Source organism: Marmota marmota, unplaced genomic scaffold, assembly GCF_001458135.2.
Source record: "Marmota marmota marmota unplaced genomic scaffold, marMar, whole genome shotgun sequence".
Taxonomy (NCBI): Eukaryota; Metazoa; Chordata; class Mammalia; order Rodentia; family Sciuridae; genus Marmota; species Marmota marmota.
In genome coordinates this window covers 50,443-72,250 of record NW_025999874.1, presented here as the reverse complement: position 1 = coordinate 72,250, position 21,808 = coordinate 50,443, and the positions used below count along the sequence as shown (strand labels likewise).

The window sequence follows — 21,808 nt, the reverse complement described above, 5'->3', positions numbered from 1 at the left end:
TCCAGTCTTTCTAAGAGAGATGCTGAGCATTCCAGAAACCCTGGTAGGACTACATGTCTCATTGGGTACAAGTAAGTAGGCAAAAAAAGACCTGTTAAATAGAAGTCTCTGCCTGAGCAGGTTTTCTTGCTGGCCTCTGGCTAGCTGAAGGAGGTTAGGTAGGACATAGAAGTGGCCTGGAAAGGAACCAGAAGGCTTTTGTAAAGGCCACACATGCCAGTTATTCCATCACAGCTTTGAAATGGCAAAGATGGATGGACCTTGGGCACCATCTAGTCCAGTTTCTTGTGGGGAACTGAGACCCAGGTGTTTTTCATCAGGTTAGAGGTAATGCACGGGAACAGCTCAGGTGTCTGACTCCCAGCCAGAGCTCTATCTCCTTCACATGGACAGATCCTTCTGGAGCCCTCCCAGACCTGCCATCTGAGGACTGGGGCTTCATTTAGTACTTGCATGTTATGTGCTGAGGGGAGAAGAGCTGGGAGAAGGGATTTCAGAGAACTGACATTTGATCTGGGCTTTGAAGTCAAGTTCAGCTTAGACTTTTTTTTTCTCCTTAGACATCTTTGTTCCTTTGCTTCCCACTCTACCAACTGAAGTCTAATTTAAAATTTTCCTAAACCCATATTTGCATCATATTTAGCTCATTTTAACTTTATACCACTTCCTGGCCCTCCAGTTCTTGAGTTATATATGGCAGGAGTTAGTCTCCCATTTTACAGACGAGGAAACGAGAGCCTTACAGAGTCAGGTTGCTTGTTCTAAGAAGCCAAGTCTAATGGTTCCCAAGTCTACAGGTTCCCAGGTCAAACCCAGTACCTCACACAGGCGAGGCAAGCACTTTACCACTGAGCTATAGCCCCAAGCCCCATCTCCAGCTTTTATGCCTACCTCTAGGATAAACTTACATGCTCAATTGAATTGTCCATTGACTCTTTCTCCACTAAGGATGAATCTTTTGAGAGGAGAAATTCCTTCAGTCATGTGTAGACACTGAGCTGGGTGCCTGGTTCACCAATGGGTGCAGGACCCTGTGAGGGCCTCCCTGCCTCCTTTTGCAGTACCAACTGGCTCCACCTAATCACCCTGGCCTGTCTTCATCTTCCAGACCTGTGGGCTGCCACCCTAACAAGCTGAGGGCAGGCAATGTCCCTGCTGGTTCTTTGGGTCTTTTTACACAGCTGCTCTTCCATCTGGAAATCCTTTGTTTCTGAGAAGCCCAGTAGGGCGCACAGAGAACCCTGCTGCTTGGCTCCCCAAGACTCCCCAGAAGGCCACCAGACTGCTGCGTATCTTCCTTTACACTGGGCCAGGCCCTGCACTGGATGCTGGGAGCCAGAATTGCGTATGGGGACACTCCTGGTCTCACAGGAGCTCCCAGATTCAAGAGAAGCCTACGAGCTTCTCTGAGGTGGCCCATCCTCCTCCCCTAGGGAGACCTAGATGCTGCCTGCCCTACCTCACACTCAGATAGCAGTGACCACCAGGGCTGGAGCCCCTAGGACCTCACCTACCCCTACTGTCCCACCCATTCCCTTACACTATGCCTTCTGAGGGATAAAGGACTCTCATTGACCAGGGTCAGGGAGGCAGGTGGTGAGCTTCAGCAGCCAGACCACTCAGGGTGGTTTTGAAAAATCCAGACACCTGGGCTCCAACGCCAGACCTGCTGGACCAGACCATCTGGGGAGGAGTCCAGGAAACTGGCTCATTAAAAACCTCCCCCAGGAGTGACAAGGGGATAGGAGGTGACGCAATATGAGGTACCCAACGCCCCTATAAAGCTCACTAGCCAAAGATGTTTAGTCTGACTCCAACCCACTTGGAGAGGTCACCTTCAGTTATCAGGACAAGTAACAGAATAGAGGGACAAATCAAATACACTGTGGGGAAGCAGTTGGCTCATTTCAGAAAGGCGGACGTTCTGAAAGACTACAGGCGGGAACTCTTCAAACCACCAGCATCATTTTTTTTTTTAATATTTATTTCTTAGTTTTCGGCAGATACAACATCTTTGTTTGTATGTGGTGCTGAGGATCGAACCCAGGCCGCACGCATGCCAGGTGAGCGCGCTACCGCTTGAGCCACATCCCCAGCCCCCACCAGCATCATTTTTAAAGCGTAGGGATACAGGGAGAACTGTTTTGGAGTAAAATGAAATTGAGACATAACAATCAAATAATTGGAACCAGTTATCCCCCAAATATCCGCCCTCCTTAGGGAGGCTCCACGCAAATATGGGGGATAACTGGGGAAATCTGAATTTCTTCTTTAATATTTATTTTATTTCTTAGTTTTAGGTGGACGCGATATCTTTATTTTACATTTTTGTGGTTCTGAGGATCGAACCCAGTGCCTGGTGCATGCTGGGTGAGCGCTCTACCTCTGAGCCACAACCCCAGCCTGGAAAGCTGAATTATTAAGAATCGTTAATAATTTCCTGGTGATCACAGGTGGTCAGGGATCATCCTTACATTTTGGAAATTCGGGGATCACCACTATCATTTACTTTCAAATTGTTCGGCAAAACAAACTGAATACATGTAAGTATTCAGAGGAAAGAGATTACAGCAATATTAAAAAAAAAAAAAATCTCTGCCAAAATGTTTGCAAAACTGCACCAGGAAATGTCTGATACCTCCTGTACCATTTTTTTCTAGTTGTCGTTAATATTACAGTGCTGTGGCTCTGAACATGTGACCTCCAGGCATGTGGGGCAAAGGCTCTACCACTGAGCCACATCCCAGCCTTGATTAACGCTTTTCAGAATAAAACTTTGGAGGACATCCACAAAACCTCTAACTTGTAGGGACTTCTAATGGCACCCGCACAGGCTCGAACCCATGGCCTCGGGCGGTGGCCGACTTGCTGGCCACCACTGGGACCCAGGGAGGCCCCAGCACCCACAGCGGCAGGTGTGAACGACAGGAGTTGGCGGCGGCGGCGGTGGGGGTCCGAGCCACACCCGGCGCTCAGGGCAACGTTCGGCTCCCTGCCTTTCAAGGTGGGTATTTCCACCACATTCCCAGGAGGTCTTCCTTGCGCCTCGTCCCCCCACGGCGCTGGGACGCAGGTGAAGGCAGCCCTGCTCGGCACCTGGACTTCCCCCGCCCTCCTTAGGGAGGCTCCACGCAAGTTCAAAGCGCTGGCTGCCCTCCCTCCCAGCCCGTTCCCGAGCGAGCCTCAACATCTTCCTTCGCACCCCCGCCCCACCCTCACCCCCAATTCATTAGTCCCCAGGCCCTGTCGCCAGTTCCTCTGCAGTGTTTCCTCTGCAATGTCCCTACATTCACACCCTCTGTCCTTTCTTCTCAAGGGGACTCCCTGTCACCGGTGCTTGGGTTGTGAAAGCAGCCACTCAGAGGCTCTTAGGACCCGTATTCGGCCTCTGCAGACCCAAGCAAGACTTCATTATTCCAGCCCTCGGAGGGACCAGTCACCGGTTCTCAGCCCAGGCTGCATGGGAACTGTCTTGGCTGAGCTCAAAAGTAATGCCCACCCTGAAAACGGATTTAAATGGTCTAGGCGCCCGGTGGTATATGTAGCCCCTCCATTTTAAGGATCAGGCGAGGTTGAGAAGCAGCACCCGCGGTCACAGACAAGGCTGGAGCCCTGCCCACCCACACCTGGGTCCTCAGCCTGGCCTCTCCTGGCTGCCTCCTCTGCTCCCAGCACCACTGCATCCTTTCTAAATAGCCAGGTCAGCCCTTCCCTCCTTTTCCAACCCCTGGTGTTTTCTAGTTCTCTTTCTCCTGGCTTCTCCATCTCCATCTTTACAGCCACAGCAGCAAAATGTTTTTGATCAGCAGCACATGAGCAAAAAGTGTTTGGGCATGCCCCTCATTTACATACACGTAGGTATAAATCACACACAGGCCTCTGTACTCATATTTTATGTGCATTACAAAATGCACACTACCATCCATTGGAAAGACAAGATAAGAAATACATTTCAAAAGAAATCCTTTCCTCCACCAGTCCAAGGCATTGTCTGGTGACCCCCTGCTCAGGCCTTTAATCTTCCCTTCCTCCTGGTTCTCTGGGCTTCTTTTCCCTTCTCCCTGATTTTTCCAACCCCCTTTTCTTAGCCTTGCAATGGGACCTATATGCTTGTGAGTCTAAGAAACTCTGAGCAGATCTGCAAGATGACCAGATGCTCTCAGGGTTCAAGGTCTCAGGGCTTCCTCCCACTGAGGTTCCACATCTCTCTCAGTCTCTTGCCCATAGCCACTCCCCCAACCCCACAAGACCTTTCCTTCCCTCTGGCTGACCATAAAATGGTCCCTTGTTCTTGCTGAGCCCTTCCTGTCCACTCACCTCCTCCCAGTGGGTTCTCTCACCTCCTACTCCCTCACCTCTGCCCACTGTCATCCCAAACAGCCAGCATATCCCAGCAGAGGGCTGGTGCCCCAGAGAGTTTCTGTTTTCAGTCTCATCTTTATTCATATTCATTACAAAAGTAGGGGGGCCTTTCTTCTGGGGTAAACACACTTTGGGTAGGAAAGACAAATCAACACCTCTCTCTTTCTCTCTCTCTCACACACACATACACAAACACACACACACACTTAAAATCAAAGTTTTTGATTTCCCATTTTTGTACAAATGGGCTTACTTTCAACATGAGGGTCAGAATATCAGCACAGACTAGCCAATTACTCTCTCTGGCTTCAGGGAAGGCCAGAGTCACCACAGGCAGAAGGAGGTGCCCACAAAACCGAGGGAGATGAGGTAATGGGGGCACCTTTATGGAGACACTCAGAAATCCAGGGGAATACTTTTACAGGTACACACTCAATGGTGAATAAGAAAATATGGGGTGTGTTTGTTTGGGTACACAGTAGTTAATAAGGTCATGAAGAAATTATTTATTGAGCTCTGCTGTAAATAAGGAGTGAGGGAACCTATTTTCCAGGGCATTCAGGACGGCTGTTATTATTCCTGATAATGACTAACATTTATTGAGGCCTGACTACGTGCCAGGTACCACGTAAAGCCCTCTACATAGAATATATCCTTTAATTAGCCAAAGAACCCAGTGATGTTATTATCCCTATTTGACAGATGACATGGGTTAGAGAGAACAGGAAATGTGTCTGGGGCCATGCGGCTGGGAGATGGTGGTGCTGAGGTGATTTCTGTGGGGAAGAGATCTGCCTGGGGCCTGTTGGTGAGGGCTGAGATGCTCAAGTTGCCCACTGGGCTAACAGCCCTGTAAATCCCAACCCCAGGACCCCTGCCCATTGATCTTTCTACTTTCCAATGTGGGCACAGTTCTTCCCACTTTGTGTTTATTTCTCTGTGTCTCAGACAGAGCCAGACCTACACCCAAAGCATCCTCAGAGGAAGAAGAGACTCCTCTCCTATAGGTGGAGGAATTTGTGTTTGAGTTAGGGTATGTAAATTCAGGTGACCACAGAGAATCCCAGGGGACAGGGATTCTTAAGACCTCTCCCAAGATGCCAAACCCAGCAGATGTTGATCAGTGTGCACATTGAGCTCCTAAGAGAGGTCAGTGGGATTGACGTCCTGTTCTGGTACCTTCCATTTTGCAGATTTTCCCCACACAGCACCTTGTTTTGTCTTCTCAAAAGCCCAGACGGTAAATACTGTTTCCCCTTCATAAATGAGGAAACTGAGGCTCAGAAGAGAACTCAAGTCAGGAAGTGGAGGCAGAGTTTGAGCTCATATTTTGTACCATTGCTCTTTTGCTTTTTGGTCTAGATCCCATGCTCTGGTAATAGCCAGTTCATTCCAGCAGAATGCATTTATTTAGCACCCACTGTGTGCTCCGCACTGAACTGGGCATGATGGGGATAACGAAGACATTTTCATGGACCTCAACCTAGAGGAGGGTGTACTCTACTAGGCAGCAGGAGGTTAGCAAGGGGCCAGACAGCTTACAACCATGCTGGTTGAGCAGGGGAGACCAAGAGAAGGAGGACACAGAGCAGGATGGAGAATGGGTAGCCTTCAAAAGATGTGTTCTAGATTTTCATGCCCTCAGAGAAAAAAAAAAAAAGCACTTTGGAGAATTGACACAATGCAAAACACAAGGGACACGGAAGGAAGGAGTCCCCTGACAAGGCAGTGAAGTGGGGACCATCTGTGGGCCTGAAGGAAGTCCCCAAGACAGGAGATTGTCAGACTGGAAGGCATCCTCAGGGTCATCTGGCCCAGCTTACGTATTGTTCAAGGCACAAAACTAAGGCCATCCTATGGGGCTGAGGCGCCAACTGTGATATAGAGTTCTTCCAAATCTCTGTGGAATTCAGACTTTCCTTTGTGAGCAGAATCTACACCACTGTGGAGACCATACAAATAAAGACTTCAATACCTTAACAGGTTCTCACATAGTCAGACTTTTGAAAGACCAATCAAGCTACAGATTCCTGGGAACTCCTTCCCTTTACCAGCCTCCTTCCCCTAGATTCTCTGGCTCTTTCGGCTCATGAGCATCTTTACCTGGTGGGGAATCTTGCCTACTGACCTCACCTCCTGAGCAGAAATGCTGTGCAGAGGGTCTGATGCTGATCAGGCAGCCTCAGGTGTCACCAGGGTGCAAAACTCAGTGGGGCCTGAACAGTCCCCAGTTTCTGACTGCCTCCTGGTAGAGGGGGTTCAGCTAGAGAACTGATAGACTGGCCAACAGCATCAGGCCTAAGTTCGTTAATTCAGCTCAAGTCCCTCTAGGATGGGGGCTCTGGACTGAGCTAGTTCACATAGGAGGAATTAAGAAAAAAAAAGTTGAAATGATCACAGCCTGGCTGCTGAGAAAAATAAGACCCCAAGGACAGAGTAGAACATGAAAGACACAGAAGCGTCTTCTAGACCACATTTTCCAAATGGGTGAGAATTCATACCTAAGGGGAAGAAAAGACTCTGGGGTTCACTACTTTTGGAAAACAGGTTAACCAAATGAAAACAGGGGTCAGTCACCCCAACAATCCCCTCTGTGCCACTAAGATTCCAATGAGCGCAGTAAGCAGCAAGAAGCTCCCAAGAGCAGGTGGCAATTTCTAAATTTATTTGACCCCAGATCTTTTTTTTTTCTCAGCAGGATTACATGAGACCGATGTTGCAAGTCACACACTTTGTGAGGTCACACTCTGACCCAAAAGGTATGCAAAAGAGCCAGGAGAGCAGAAGAAAGACTGGGAACAGACCCAGGATGATGGCAGCTCTGAGCTGGATTTTGGAAAAATCCTGGGAAGGTCATGGTCAGGTGGAGGAATGATGGAATCACTACTTAGAAAACAGTGTGGCATCCACTTGTGAAGAGGGGCACCCACCATTTACACACTCCATGACCCACGGGTCTGCTCTAGGCAGGAACAGCTCTCCCTCAAGTGCCCTGAGAGACACATGTCCATGAACAGGACATGGACCAGACAGACGGTGGAATATTCTGGTAATGGACTATTATATATTCGTAGAAAACGAAGGAACTATAGAAAGATGCAATAACAGTGCGAAACTTTAGAACTCTAACACAGAGAGAGAAAAGCTAATCACAGAACACCACATACAGGAAAACGCCATTTCTTCAATGCTAAAAGTAAGCAAAATAAAAAAATACACTTAGGCATTCTTTTATCTGGGAAAACTATTATTAGTTTTTGGACATTTATTCCAGACTATTAAGCAAAGGAGCAAATGTGCAAAATTCAGGATGTGCTCACATCTGGGAGGAGGTGGAGGCTGGGATAGGGAGGAGCCCATGGACACATACAGGTATTCTGGTTCTTCAGGACTGGGAAGGTCCAAGTTTTCATCTTGTTTTTATATCCTATATATGGTGTGTTTACTCGCTTGTGAGTGTCAAGTATTATATAATAAAAAAATATTTTTAGCCATCTTGGAGGAGAGCAGCTGGTGTCTGCAGAAGGTGCATATCAGCCATCCACCTGCATGCCCTTGGCCCTTCCCATGAAATTCCTCCTTGAAGGTCAGCAGGCCTTTCTCACCTGAAAGATGGACGCACACAGTGACCTGGGCCTCCCAGAAACCCCTGCCAGTCTTACTCACTCTGCTCAGCAGGGCTGAAATGGCCAGTGTCTCAGCCATTAACTAGAGCCATATTAAACCTGCACAGACCAGTCCTCAGAACCCCAGTAAAATCCCTGAAGCCACCACATCTGATTTACCCTTCCCTTCCCAAGAACCAGAGGCCCCTGTGAGGATTTTGGCTAAACAGGACAACAGGACACAAGGTCAGGCCAGTGGCTCCCACTGAATCACCAGACTCCTGCCCCACACCCCTCCCCTACTTTGGTCTTCAGATAGGTTAATTATTGAGACAAACCAACATCAATCATATGGCTTTGAAGGAATTCAGATCTTCCTGCTCTACAGAAACCTGGCCTGGGAGAGACTTGGCACAATCCTCGCTACACTGGAATGATCTTCAGATTACCCTTGACTACTCATGTTCCACTCAGTCCCTGTGAGTGACTTCCGGTCATCCTCACAACTGCCCCGAGAGTGTAATTTTCACCCCCATTTTGCAGAGGAAGAATTGTTCCCTCAGATATTTTTAAGTAACCACCCAAAGTTCCAGTCTCTGGGGCCCAGAGCACCCCTCTCTCTGAAAGGCCATGCCATCTCCCAAGCACACAGGCTGGGCGCTCAGGGCTGGACCCACTAGGAGATGGTGGAGGGAGAAGATGCTGTTCAGGCAGTGAGAACCAGCTGAGCCTGCCCCAGAACTTTCCTGGGAAGGAGCCTGACTCATGGGCCAACCTACCTACAGACTGGGTGACTCTGTTCCTGCAACACTTGGGTTGACGTTGCAAGGCTCCCCAGGAATACACAGACACAAGCGGAATCCCTGCCCCCAGGGGCTGACCCTCTCCTTGCGAAGTCAAGAGAGATGCCCTTGAGGAGGTAACTAGGGACACAAGAAAAAAACATGCCCAGGGCCAGTCCCTCTTGCAGGGGAGCAAGTCCTCAAAGAGGCAATGGAAATCCAGCCAAGGCAGAAAGACAGCGCCTCAGCCCATCAGGTGACTCTCAGCAGTGTTCTTTCATCCTGGGACCTGTCCTTGAGCATCTGCCATGAGCCACATGCTCTGCTTCATGGTGTGGATACAGAGATGATTGAGAACTTGGTCCTGCCTGCACGTGACTCAAGTCCAGTCATTGGAGCAGAGACTTCTGAGAGAGGCTGATCTGGGGCTGGGTGCTGAAGGAAGGCTGCAGAGAGGAAGTGGTACCTAACTGTGCTCTGAAGAATGGACATGAGTCCAGAGAGGCTTTCCAGAGAGGGGAAGGGGCAAAGGCCTGGAGCTGAGCTCTAGAACAAGAGTCGTACCAACCGTACAACCAGATTAATGATGGCACATGGGCGGATTACTCACGATGTAGACGCCAGACCCTGTCTGTCTCATGTGTGTTGTATCCTTTAATCCTCACAGTAGCCCTCGTGATCCCCAATTTATAGACAGAAAAACTGAGCCTCACACAGGCTAAGGTCACCCAGCTATAAAAACAGAAGCAGAACTCAAGATTGCGGTCCCCAGAGCCCACCCTGTTACCCATGCAAATGAAAGTGAATTGGAGGGCAGGCTTGGGGGCTGGGGAGAGTTCGACGGAGAGTCACGCAGGGGCAGGATGGTGCAGGGCCTGGAGTCCAGCCTGAGGAGCAAGGGACGACGTGGTCATATCTGCTACCTGAATGCATTTCTGATTAGATCATTTAAAAATGACAAAACTGACCAAACAAGAGGAAGATCCTTTACAGCTAAGAATGAATAAGACAAGATTCAAGTTTAACAAGAAGGGGATCTGAAGGTAAGAGTGACCACAAGCTGAGAGGGAGCTGGCCGTGTTGCTGATGGGCAGGAGAGGCACCTGCCAAGGCAGGGACGTCAGATCACACCCCAGCAATGGGGGGAGCAGGACTCCTTTAGGATTCTGGGCTAGGCGGATGCTGGCCAAACCTGCTTTCCCATCTGACTGGCCTGGGAACATGTGTAGGACCTGGGGTGGGGCTATTAAACCAAGACTTATTCACCAAGTCTCCAATATTTAAGTTTCATATCAGGTTAACAAATGTAATAAATTCTGTCAAACTCACTGACCTGGACCTTTATGAGTTGTGTGCTTTCCTATATGTATGTGTATTTGGAGAAAAAGTTAAAAAAACATTCTGTCCTCCTGTCTTGGTGAAATACCTTGTCACCTAGAAGGTTCTCTGTGGAGTGCATGTTAGAAAATGGTAACATGGGAGATCCTACAGTTTGTTCATCCCCTGCTCGATCCCACCCTGGACAAGCCTCCAAGCTCAGTGCTCTCATAAGTAAATTGGAAGGGAAAATGCTGATTTCAGCCAGGCGTGATGGCTCACGCCTGGAATCCCAGCTACTCAGAAGGCAGAAGCAGGAGGATTACAAGTTTGAGGCCAGGCTGGGCCACTTAATGAGACTGTGCCTCAAAATAAAATTACAAGAAAAGGACTGGAGGTGTAGTCCAGTGGGAGAGCACTTGCCTAGTGCATGTGAGGCCCTGGGTTCAATCCCCAGTATATACATATTTTTTTTTTAAAAAGTTATTTCAAAGATGGTGTTGATGTCATGGATTCCATCCTTGGAAAACTCCAGAATCTCTCTCTTGCAGAAGCTTCAGTTAAGATAGAGAACCACCCATTTTGAGATTAGACATTCTCTTTGCTGAAGTCAAGGGGCCTGGTGGGGTGGTCTTCAGGGAGCTACCCAAGGAGAGAAACGGAGGAGGTGAGATGTTCTCCTGGGTGGATGGCAGAAGCTGGCCTGGTCCCCTGGTTATGGATGCTCTCCTCTGCTCCTTGTTGAGGCTCCAACCGCCGATGGAACTCCCAGACCTAACCCGGGCCCCACCTAGGGCTTTGCTAATGGGAAGAGTCTGGGCTGGTAGAGAGGCCCGGGTAACCAGGGGCAGTGATCTTGGGCTCAGCTCCTCTGCTCTCCTCCTCCTCCTTCCCCACTCCTCAGCCTTACAGGATAGCAACTGTCACCACGGCTGCTGGGAGCAAGAGCAGTCCCCCTGGAGAGACATGAATGCTACCTGGGCACTCCTGGCTCACCTGCAAAATGCCAGCAAGAGCTTTCAAGGCAAAGGAAGGTAGAAAGAGCCAGGTGTGGTGGAAGTCAGGGGACAGGAAGACCATAGCATGGCCAGAAACGAGATCCCTGGGAGGAAGATTAGGGTTAGAATGAAGCAGATCATGGAGGAAAGAAAAGATGGTGATTCCCCTGAGGTCGAGGTTTCTGTGATTTGGGGGAAAGATGATGGACAATAAAATAACTGGCTGGAATTCTCCAACCCCAACCATCCCTTCAGAGCCAATTCCTTGATAGAGGGAAAAAAAACATTATTTTGTTTTTAAATTCTCATGTGTCTTGCCTCTTTCCAGAAAAGACTGGACACAACTGGCAGGAAACATTCAGTTCATAGACAGCAAATATTTTTGGAGTATCCACCATGTCCATGTACACACCAGGCACAGAGAAGCCAACAGTGTACTTGGCTGCGGCTTTCCAACAGCCAGGATGTAAACATGCTTCATCTCCTTTCTAGGAGTTCCTCGGGAAGAAAGCAAGCTAGATTTCAAATTGCAAAAGTCAAGAGAAGATCAGCTTTATCAGAGATGCTAAGATGAGAATAGGACTTGGGAGAGAAAGATGATTCTGTCGAGGTGCATCTTGGCATGTGCATCTCATCTTGATAGAGACCAGATGCCAAGAAGCCAAAAGAACCAAGAAGAATAATGAAGCTTCTAGCTGGAGCTACCCATGGAGGTCCCTTGCTCTATCTCCCTCCTGTTTCACAGATAAGAAGACAGAGGCCCAGGAAGCAGTGATTTAACCAAGGGCACCCCATCTTCATTCCAAGGGCAATGAAATACTCACATGGCTGCTACTGCCATAGTTCACAATCCCACTTAGAGGACAGCGTATGACATGCAGAAAGTTTGCCTGTGGCTAGTGCATAGCCCCAAATAAGATAGCTGCCAGAGGTTCATAAACAGTATCCATAAACCTGAAGTAGAAGCCTTGAAGTTGAAGGTCAAGTAGAATCTTGCCTCAAAACTATCCCTTGGGGAACAGGGTACTAGATGAATAAGCAAATTCCTACCCCAAGTAAGAAGTCCATCTCAACCTGAATGGTGGTGGAAGGAAAAGGATCTGGGCCAAAAGGACAAGGACTCAGAACTTTCCTTTACCATGTACAGGCTACGGGATGTGACTCCTCGTCTCTAAGTGGAGGGACTTAGGTTCCAGAGCTTGATGGAACCGCACATAGCACATGGTCGAAAAACAGACTATTCCTGGGAGGAGAAACAAGTCTTGCCAACTGGAATCTTCAAACTAAGGGCTTGGACATTTAAGCATAGTGTGAGCCAGTAAAATAATAATAATACACCAATAGAAAATATCTGCAAATGGAAGAAAGAAACCCAGGGGAATTGAGATCTTAGAGATATCTCAGCTTCCGGGACAGCAACTTGCCCAGGTCAACGGTCCCCTTGACATGGGTGACTCTACTAGGTGCCCTCCATAGTTCAGGGCTGGCAGCTACATGACCTGAGCCAAACTGGGCCTGAGCTCAGCAGGGCAGCAGGATCCCTGGTCAACCTGGGGACCAAGTTCAACAGCCTTTCAAAGTCAGAGACAAGAGGAGGAAGAAGTTCAGTGAATAAGCACGAGGACAGTTATTTCCTACTGAAGTGAGATGTTGGGAGACTTCAGAGGGGTAATGCAGAGCACAACTGCACAGGTAGGTATAGGCCAAAGCACAGGGAGCCTCCGTGCCAGACAGGAAGTGGGGAGCCATGGGAGATTTTAGAGCAGGGGAGTGACACCCTCAGAAATCCGTGATGAAGATAAGTGATGAGGAGCTGGACGGGAGGCGGGATGCTTGTTCACTTGCACTGACACAAGCCCCTATTTGCATTCCTAACAGGCCCCGTGAGATTGGTTTTCCTCGCTGGCCCAGCTGGCTCTGGCAGATAAGTGGGACTCTGTGCCCAGGGGCAGGTTTTGCAGAAAGGCCCTCCTTCAGACCTGGGCACTGGGTCCTGTTGCTCCCATCCCCCTCCCCACACACAGACGTGCATTCAGACCTCCCAATTTCTCCAGCCCAACTTGAGGCAATGACCTGGGTCCCTCTCTGGGTTGGCTGGCCTTATCCTCTCCTTTGGATTTCCCGATGACCACGGGTCTCAGAAGAGCCCTTTCAGCTACCAGCCCTTCACTCTCATCCCTGGTTGAAAATCCCACTCCATATCTGGCTCAGCTGGGGACAGGCCTGTGGGTTCTGCATCAGGCCAGGAGGTTCACCAAGCCCCATGCCCCGATGGACACCCAGTCATGCCCCAAGACCTCTTGGCCTCCAACCTGAGGCCTCTGCTCCCTCTCCTGGGCGCTCCCCATTTAGCCCTACAACCCTACAAGAAGGAGCAGAGAACTCCCCAGTTTGACCCATTTCTTGCTCCTCTTCTGGAAAAACCAGCTCCTCAAGCCCAGAAGCTCAAAGGGTCCTGCTGTGTCTATTCTTAGCACCCTCACCAGGTAGGGGCTCGATCTTACTCCTGTTTTTAGGAGTATCAATGACAGATGACTTCTCTGGAAAGAACTGACCCTTCTCAAAGTATGAAGATGATTCCATCTGACACTCTTACCAACCCTGCAGACAGGGAGGATGTGTTGCTACGGTCTACTTCACAGATGAGAAAACTAAGGCCCAGGGAAGCTTTAGTGGTTTGCACTCACTCATCCACGCACCCTCCACCTTGCCCTGACATGGGCCCTCAATGACTGCCTCCCCCCCACACCAGGAGATAATCTAAATGACTGGACAACAAAACATAGCTTTGAGGTACAAGTTCGTGGCCAGCAGTTTGTCTAGCTCCCCTATATACTGAGGCCCAGGGAAGCTGGGAGTTACCTGACATCATATCTGCTCTGGTGGCAGAGCCGGGTTTCAGGTCCCCTGACTCCCTTCCCGGAAACCTCCACCCCTCAAGGCTGCCTGCCCTTGTCTTGAGCACACTTCTGGGTCTCCATCCTTCCCTTAGACGTATGGGTGTGCCTGACATTTCTGGAATTTACTCCACACACATAATGAGGCCATTTTGAGCAGGTCTGCCTCAGGGGGAACCGGAGAGCTGTCTAGTGTCCCCATCCTGACCCCTGCCAACCCCTCCCAGCTGTACTAACCCAACTGCAAACAGATAAATAGATGCTATGGGCCTCAGCAACCCCTTTCCTGCCCACCCCACACCTTTCCAGCCTCAGGAACTAGAAGTGAAGCATTTGGGTTCCAAAGCGTAGCACAGGAGCATGGGATTGAAGAACCACTAGAGTGTCCCCACCCGGGTCAGTGGTAACAGCAAGTAACTCCACAGAGTGGGGCCTGCCTGTCAGCAGTGCCCACTGGTGATGTAGACTGAGCCAGTTGAATTGTCATGGCTCCCTGAGATAATAGTTTAACATGGGTCAGGAAAGTTCCTCCCCTCTGGTACAAGGCTGAGCCTTCCTGGAGGACCTCTGTGAATCTAAGTCAGCCACTATGCTCACATATGACAAGTCACCTACCACCAACACTCGGGATTCAGCCCCCGCACAGGGGATTTAATGTCCAGCCCCCTTGGTCCACTGAGAATTAAGAAGCAGAAAAGGTATAAACTTGAAGGAAGGCCCTCAGAGGTAGCAACAGAAAATGGAGAGTTGCCATACTTGGAAGATTCTAGAAACCCTTTGCCCAGGTGGTCAACTATTCACCTGCCCGGAAGCATGGTGAAGACCCAGTGATTCTTCCAGCATCCTGTTCTCCAGCCCAGCTCCATGCAGACTGCTAAGGGGAGTCCCAGAGGAGCCTCTGTGCCCCCCTCTTTCCCACCTTCCCTGTGCTCTGTCTGGCCTCTCATTGAGAACGGGGAATTCCCTCTCTGGCAGCAGGATAAAAAAGGACCCTGCTTGGAGCTGGGACAGCACAGGGACGAGGTGGCAGGGAGGAGGTGGAAGTCTTTCCCCTACTACAGCCCCACGCATACCTCCACCCCTGCCCCCCCAAGAATGTAATTAAGCAGCAGACCTCTGCCAGGAGCCAAGCTTTCTGCCTTCCGTCTATAAATCACATTCTGAATCATCCTCAGCTCCTGGAGCAGCAACTTCAATTCAGGCTGCTCCAGCAGCTGGGTGCCACTCCCCAGGGAGCCTGCCTCCCACCCGTCCAGGACCAGCCCGAGGAGGCTCCAGGTCTCAGCTGGAGTAGCAGCGGCCACAAGAGTCTGGCAGACTGTGGGGTCAGGGGAGGATCAGGGAGGATCCAGTGCCCTCTCCACCCTGCCCTACCCTTCCTAGGCAGTCAAAGAGCTGAGATTAAGTCAGCCTGACCACGCTCCTTCAACTTAAGAATAAAGCTACAGGCTTGTGGTCACCTGTACCAAGCATTGTGGCCAAGCTGGCTCTGAAGTTAAGCAGAAAATAACCAAAGTAGGGCCAGTCTGGGAGGGCTGATTGGGAGAGGCAAGTTTAGATCCAGGAATTAAATTAGCCGATATTTTGCGGACCCCAGGGGTGAAAATAGCTATCACGTACATAGTACTTCCTGTACAGTGGACATCATTCTAAGAGCTTCACATGGGTTTCCTGCATTTGATTTTCACAACCCTGTGAGGTAGCGACAATCACTAGAATCATTTGACAGACTGGGAAACCGAGGTACAGAGAGGTTATCTCGCCCTAGGTTATCCAGGTAGTACAAGAAGCAGCTGGATGGGAACGGAACAGCCTGGCTGCAGAGAATCATGTCTGGGGCAGGTCTGGTAGTGCAGGCAGGTTAGCATAGCAGCAGGGGAGCAGGCAGCTTTGGGGTGTAGATCAGAGGGAGCTGCAGAGATAGAAGGTGCGTGGCATCTGTGGTGGAAGCCCATGCTTCCCGGCAATGAGTCTAGTCCATATCATAGCCCTGTAATGCTAAGAAGCTGCAGGGACCCCTCTTTCTTTCCTTGTGGTCAAAGGAAAAGAAGCCCAAAGGGAGACAGGGCTTAAAGTGGATGAAGGACAGGGACTCATCCTACGTCACACAGTCAGTGGGTGGTAAACTCAGGGGTCTCTCTACTCCTAGCAACAACCATTTCTGTCATTCAGATGCCATGAGTGATGTGACGTCCGGATGGCCCAGTCTGAGAAGGGTGTTAGGCAACCTCCTCTTTCTACCCAGTGAGAGGTGACAGTGTCTTTCTCTCCTCCGTGGCTTTGGAAGGAGCCAGGCTCCTGTAGGGTGGTGGGAAAAGGTCCTTCTCAGTGCCTGGCTCACCTCATTCCATTCCAAGGCCAAAAAATTCACCCTTTCCCTGGAAGGGCTTGCTAGCTGCAACCTCTAAGAAAAACCACCTTTCCTGCCCCGTCCCCAGGCTCCTTGTCCTCTACCCAGACCAAAGAGTGATCTTCTAGGTCTAGAGAAAACCCCAGTGTCACAGCTCCTCCCCCTGCCGCCCCATTGCCATGCCACCTTCTTAGTTCTACATCTGCCCAAAGTTCCATGAGTATCTATTAGTGTGAAGCTTGCAGCAAGTGGGCTGGGCCACGTGAGCCTGGCGGAGTCTATTCTCTGGGGATTTCCACCTGGCGCTATCTGCCTCAGAGTCTCCAACTTCTCAGTGGCTGAGCAGATACCTAGATGCCAGAGAGTGTGGGTATAGGAAGGTCTGCCTGGGTTTGCTGCTGTGGCAAGTACCTGCTGAAGGATTGGCACCCAGGTCCAGCTCCTGCCTCTTCTGGCCCCCCAAGGTCTTCCCACAGGCAGGATTAATTGCAGGGCAGAAGTTTCAGACCCAGACCCTCAGGATCCCCGACTTGCAAATGGGGTAATGCTAAGAACAGAGGGCTCAGGCTCTACCCAGTGCTCACCTCTAGCCTCTAAAGAGAATCTGCCCTGACAACTGCCCCTTCATCCATCCTTGCCCCCATATATTGAAGAAGTTTTCCCAAGGCTGTTATTCCCAGAATTCTTACTGTTTGACCTGTTTCCTTCCTTCCTTCTTTCCTTCCTTCCCCCCTCCTTTTTTTCTTTCCTAAGCAAAATGTGATCCCATGGGAAGAATACCAACAGATTAACCACAGTTTTGTTCCCTTTGGACCCCAAAGCCCCTCCCACCACAGGGGGTAGGGTGGGCAGGAGGGCCATGAATTCACTTCCAGGAGACCTTCATTCATTTCTACCCACCTGTCACATCCCTCCAGGGCAAAGTCTGTCCTGGAAGAGAGACCACCCTGCTCAACCCTGGTCATCCGATCTCGTATCTGCCCATCTGTCTGTCTGTCTGTCTGTGGGATCAACAGCCTCCAGCCAGCCTCACTCCTCCTCACCAGCCCCAGCCCCAGCCAGCTGTAATTCCTGCCTGTTACAAGTGTTAACACCTGGCCTGGGGCCTTCCTCCCCCGCAGTCTCCAGGTGCCTCCCTGGGCCCAGCCCACTGACCCCCACGGGGTTTGACTGAACATGTTCACAAGCCTCTGAGAGACAGGTGGGGGTGGGAATGGATGGGGAAGGCAGCAGGACATCTGAAACATGGGGAAACTGAGGCAGGGCATGGGGCAGGCGCTTGAGTGGGGGCATGTGTCAGGGTGGTGGAATGAAACCCGGGTGGCCTATTATCCAGCTCACTCCGTGTCCTGAGCAAAACACCCTCCCTCAAGCTTCCAGGCAGGGTGTGCTGGTGGTCCTGGGTGAAAGAAGAGAAGACAGTTCCAAGCCAGGTGGGGTGAGGGGTCATGGCCCTGAGTGACGGTGACAGCTCCGTGAGCCGCTGACCCCACCCAGCCCAGGCCTCTTCCATCAGGGTGTCTGCTCTGGAACGCAGCAGGGACTGGGCTGGGCCCTGGGAAGGTAGGTTCCTTTTCCCCCAATAAGGAGAAGAAAGACAAGTTTCTCCACTAGGCACTAACTGGAACTGACAAGGAGAATTCTAGAAATCAGAGCTGCTGTCACTGCTTCCTGTCCCAGTGCCCCCAACTACCTGGCTGGGAGGGCCTGGAGCATACCACTTCCTTTCAGAAGCATTTGTCGGGGCCCTTCTGTCTACCCTCTCTCAAGGCTGGGGCCTGAATAAGGCAGGCTCCTGAGAATGGGGTTCTCTCCCCAGGATTGCAAGGACAGAAATCCCAGCTAAGTGACTTCCCTGTAAATCCCTCTTGGGGAATGTTGTGCTAGGTGAGCCAAAGAGGGCAGGCCACAAGGGGCCTCCATCCTCAAAGGTCTGGAATCTGACTGCCTGGGGGCAGAGTGGGATCAGGAATCTGAGGCTCATCCACTCTCCAGTCCCAGCCCTAAGAAGGGGACTCATCCTTTACCCCAACCCCAAGATCAAACTACCTCAGAGAACAGGGCCAGTGACAGCAGTCCACAAGCAGATAGGAGAAGCTGATGTCAAAGAACATTGTCCCCCCACCCCAGCATGGGATCCCAGGTCAGCTGTGCCCTACAGCCACCTTCTGAGACCTTGGCTTCCTGCTGGACCTTCCCTCTAGAAGAACTGATCTCCAACATGCACACCAGCTCAGGTGTCGCTCATACCCACAGGCCAGACATCTGCAAACTCATCCACGGACACACAGTCCACGAGTCCAGCCACATCACTGTCACTTGGGGACAGGATCACAAGCTGACCTAGCCACAGCACTCACACAGCTACGGACACAGGTCTCACTCTCCTACTTACAAACACAATCAGGTCATGGCCATGAGCACTGATATCACACACAAAGACATTTGTGGGGCTTCCCCTTTACACTGCTGTGAAAGCATGTGCGCGTGCACACACGAGAACCATACTCACATACCCAGTCACCAACACAGTCATGCACAGCGTCACAAGCACAAACAGGCACTGACCTTTACATGGGCAAAGATACTTCTAGACTTTTCTCTCTGTGTGTCACACACATATACACATGGATCCCAGAATCGGCCCCTTGCTGACACTTGTATGCAGAGACACAAGCATAACCTGTCCCGGGCCACGGATCCCCCAGGCACACCCCGCGCGATTCCACATGCACAGTCTTCCAGTCTCTGGCACAAAAACTCCTACACACACAAACACACTAGTGACCACACACTTCATAGGGTCCTAGATCCATAACACATGCACACACACGTGCGTGCACACACACACACACACAGGTGCCGCAGGCACTGACAAGCACATGGGTCCACTTGAACTTGCCCACCCTCTCTCTCTCTCTCTCTCTCACACACACACACACACACACACACAAAATCTCTCCTTGGCTCAGACAAAGCAGCGTGTCTGCCCCTGTGTCTAGCATTACCTTATGGCCCATGTCTTGGCCTTCCATGTTTTCCCACAGCTTCTGTCTGTTGGGTGGGCCCTATCCAGATGCCCCCTAGACACCATCACACAAGGACACCCACCACCACCACCTCCCCTCAGCACTGCCCCGGAAAGTGCCTTCCTCCAGTGCACAGGGCAGGGAGCCTGCTCTCTCTCCTGCAGTCCTTGCCACCTCTGGGGCGCCAAGCCTCTTCCCTCCCTTCCCCTGCCAGGGTCTTCTGAGAAGGCCAAGAACAGCATGGCCTTGGCCCAGGCATGGAAAGAGGGTCAGGAATGGCCAGTGAAGCAGCCTCCCCCGCCCTGGAATCCCTGGCCACCCTGTGGGCTTCTTTTTGTACAAGAGGCCTCAGGCCAGCCCAAGGCCACAGGGAAGGACAGGCTGGGCAACTTCTGGGACCCTCTAAATAGAGTCCCTTGGCTATACCCTTTTCCTGCTTCTGTCCCTCCTTTCTTCCTGGGGGCCCCAAACACCCAGACACAAATGCTGCCACCCCCAAACAACTGGGAAAAGACTCAGGGTGTGGCCCCCAAATCTCCCTGGCTCTGCTCCTGGCTCAGGGTGGCAGGTAGGGAGAGTGGGGCATGCGGGCAGCACTGCACCCTGGCGGCACGTCCCTCTGACTTTCACCTCAGGGGCCACAGCCCCCTTCTTCCTCACAGATCCCAAATTCCTCCTCCTCACCTCCCACCCCCAGGCCGAGTCTCTCCTAGTCCAGGAGGGGAAGATTCTTTAATTAAAGTTTTCCGGAATGCAGGGGGCTGGAGACTGGGGAGAGGCGGGGTGTAATTTAGAGAACTGGTTTCAGTGTCTTCCCCGCTGGCCCCTGGGACCTGCGGAAGGGGGGAGTGGAGATGGGGCGGCTTGGAAAACAAGGGGACTCCCTAGAGCTGGGGCTCCCAAAAGGCTGTTTATTCCCTAGTCAGTCCCTTTGCACACACACACAGCCCCCAAGCCCTGCCTGCGCCTGGTTCCCTAGTCTTATTTACTAAAATGCCTTTTGTATCCGCATTTCTCAGGGACAGATTTCTCCTTTCCCTCTCCCTTTCTCCTCGGTCCTCGGTTTTCCAAAAGGAACAAATGTGACATGGAGAATTTGGTTTTTGGTCAAAGAACAACAAGCCTACCCCTCCCAGACAACTACATTTTCAAGGAGCCCCCCTTTTGCTAGGATGGTCAGGCAAGAAATGAATACAACCGAATTCAATGGCATCTCGGATCAGCAAATACCATATTCACTTCAGAAGCTCAAAATTAATCTGGTGCAGAGTGGGGAGGATCTGATGAAATCCCCCCACTCCTCTGCCCCAGGGACCCCTTTGGGCAGCTTTTGGGGTCTGAAATAGGAAAGCAAACGGGGTTATTGTGGGGAAATCTCTTGACCAAGGAGCTGCGGAGGTAGGGTGGCAATGAAGAAACAGGATGATTTTGCCCATGAAGACCCCAAAATGGAGAAGAGGAGTGGCTGGGCCCCAGGGACAGCGCTGGATTTCCAGAAACCCAACTGCAAGCAAATGGAGGGTCTTCAGCCACCCTCAGATTGGGATGGGTGGAGGGTCGGAATCATAAATGAGAGACCTTCAGAGACGGGGAAAGTCCTCCAGCCTCTGCGGCGGGTAGCAGGGAAAATGGTGATTATCGGATAAACCAGGAGTTGGATTCTGAAGGCGACACCAGCAGAAATCCAGGAGGGTGGGCAGCTGGGGGACTGGAGAGAGGCAAGGAGAAAGGAGCCCCAGCCCTGCCGCCGCCCACCCCCGAACCAGCGCCCCCCACCTCCCCCGGGCGAGGCGGAGAGATCGGGCCGCGGGCAGACAAGAGGCGAGTCTTACCACCAAATTGGGTAGCCGGCGAGGACCCTGGTGCCACCGAGCAGGAGGCCGAGGAGCAGCCCGAGCAGGTGGGGCTCCATTAGAAGCGGCGCCGAGGAGGAAGTTTGCCCGCGACCATGAAGAGGGGGAGCGACGCCCCCAATAGTTGGAACAAAGTCCACTTGAGGTTGGAAATGACTTTCGGGCTTGTCAGAAGCGCACCTCCACCCGCAGCCGCCCCCCTCCCGAGCCCAGCGCGGAGCAGCCGGGTTTGAGGATGTCAGCGAGCAGCAAATCAGCGCCCGCGGCCTAAGGTAAGAGATGAGTCTGTAGTTCAGTCTGTCAATCACGCGCCCCTCCCGCCCCGCCCACAACTCCGGCTCGGGGAAGGGCATCGCCCAGCAAACTTGGGTAAAGCCCGCGCCCCGGACACAGTGGGGCCTTGAGGGGACACGGCACACCGGACTTTCTCTTGGCCTAGGACGGCCGCAATCCCCCGCAAGTCAGGTTTAGGGAGCTCGAGTTTTGACCCCGCGTTCACGTGGTGACGGGTTGGTGTGGGCATTACTGAGTGGCACATTTTCAGTGGGGAGACCCTGATCCCTTGGGACTTAGGCCCGCGAGGAATCGACAGTAGAAAGCACAGGGATGTTTCCA

At 51.5% G+C, this 21,808-nt stretch overlaps 1 protein-coding gene across 1 annotated transcript in view; it reads right to left on the bottom strand.

Moving 5' to 3' along the window:
* Window positions 1-21,472, bottom strand: part of Wnt3 (Wnt family member 3) — a 42,010-nt gene extending 20,538 nt beyond the window's left edge. Inside the window, exon 1 of the mRNA XM_048786321.1 lies at window positions 21,173-21,472. Within this exon, the coding sequence (XP_048642278.1) occupies window positions 21,173-21,252 (80 nt within the window). The 5' untranslated portion in view covers window positions 21,253-21,472. The remainder of the gene's footprint in view (window positions 1-21,172) is intronic.
* Between the last annotated feature and the right edge of the window lie 336 nt (window positions 21,473-21,808).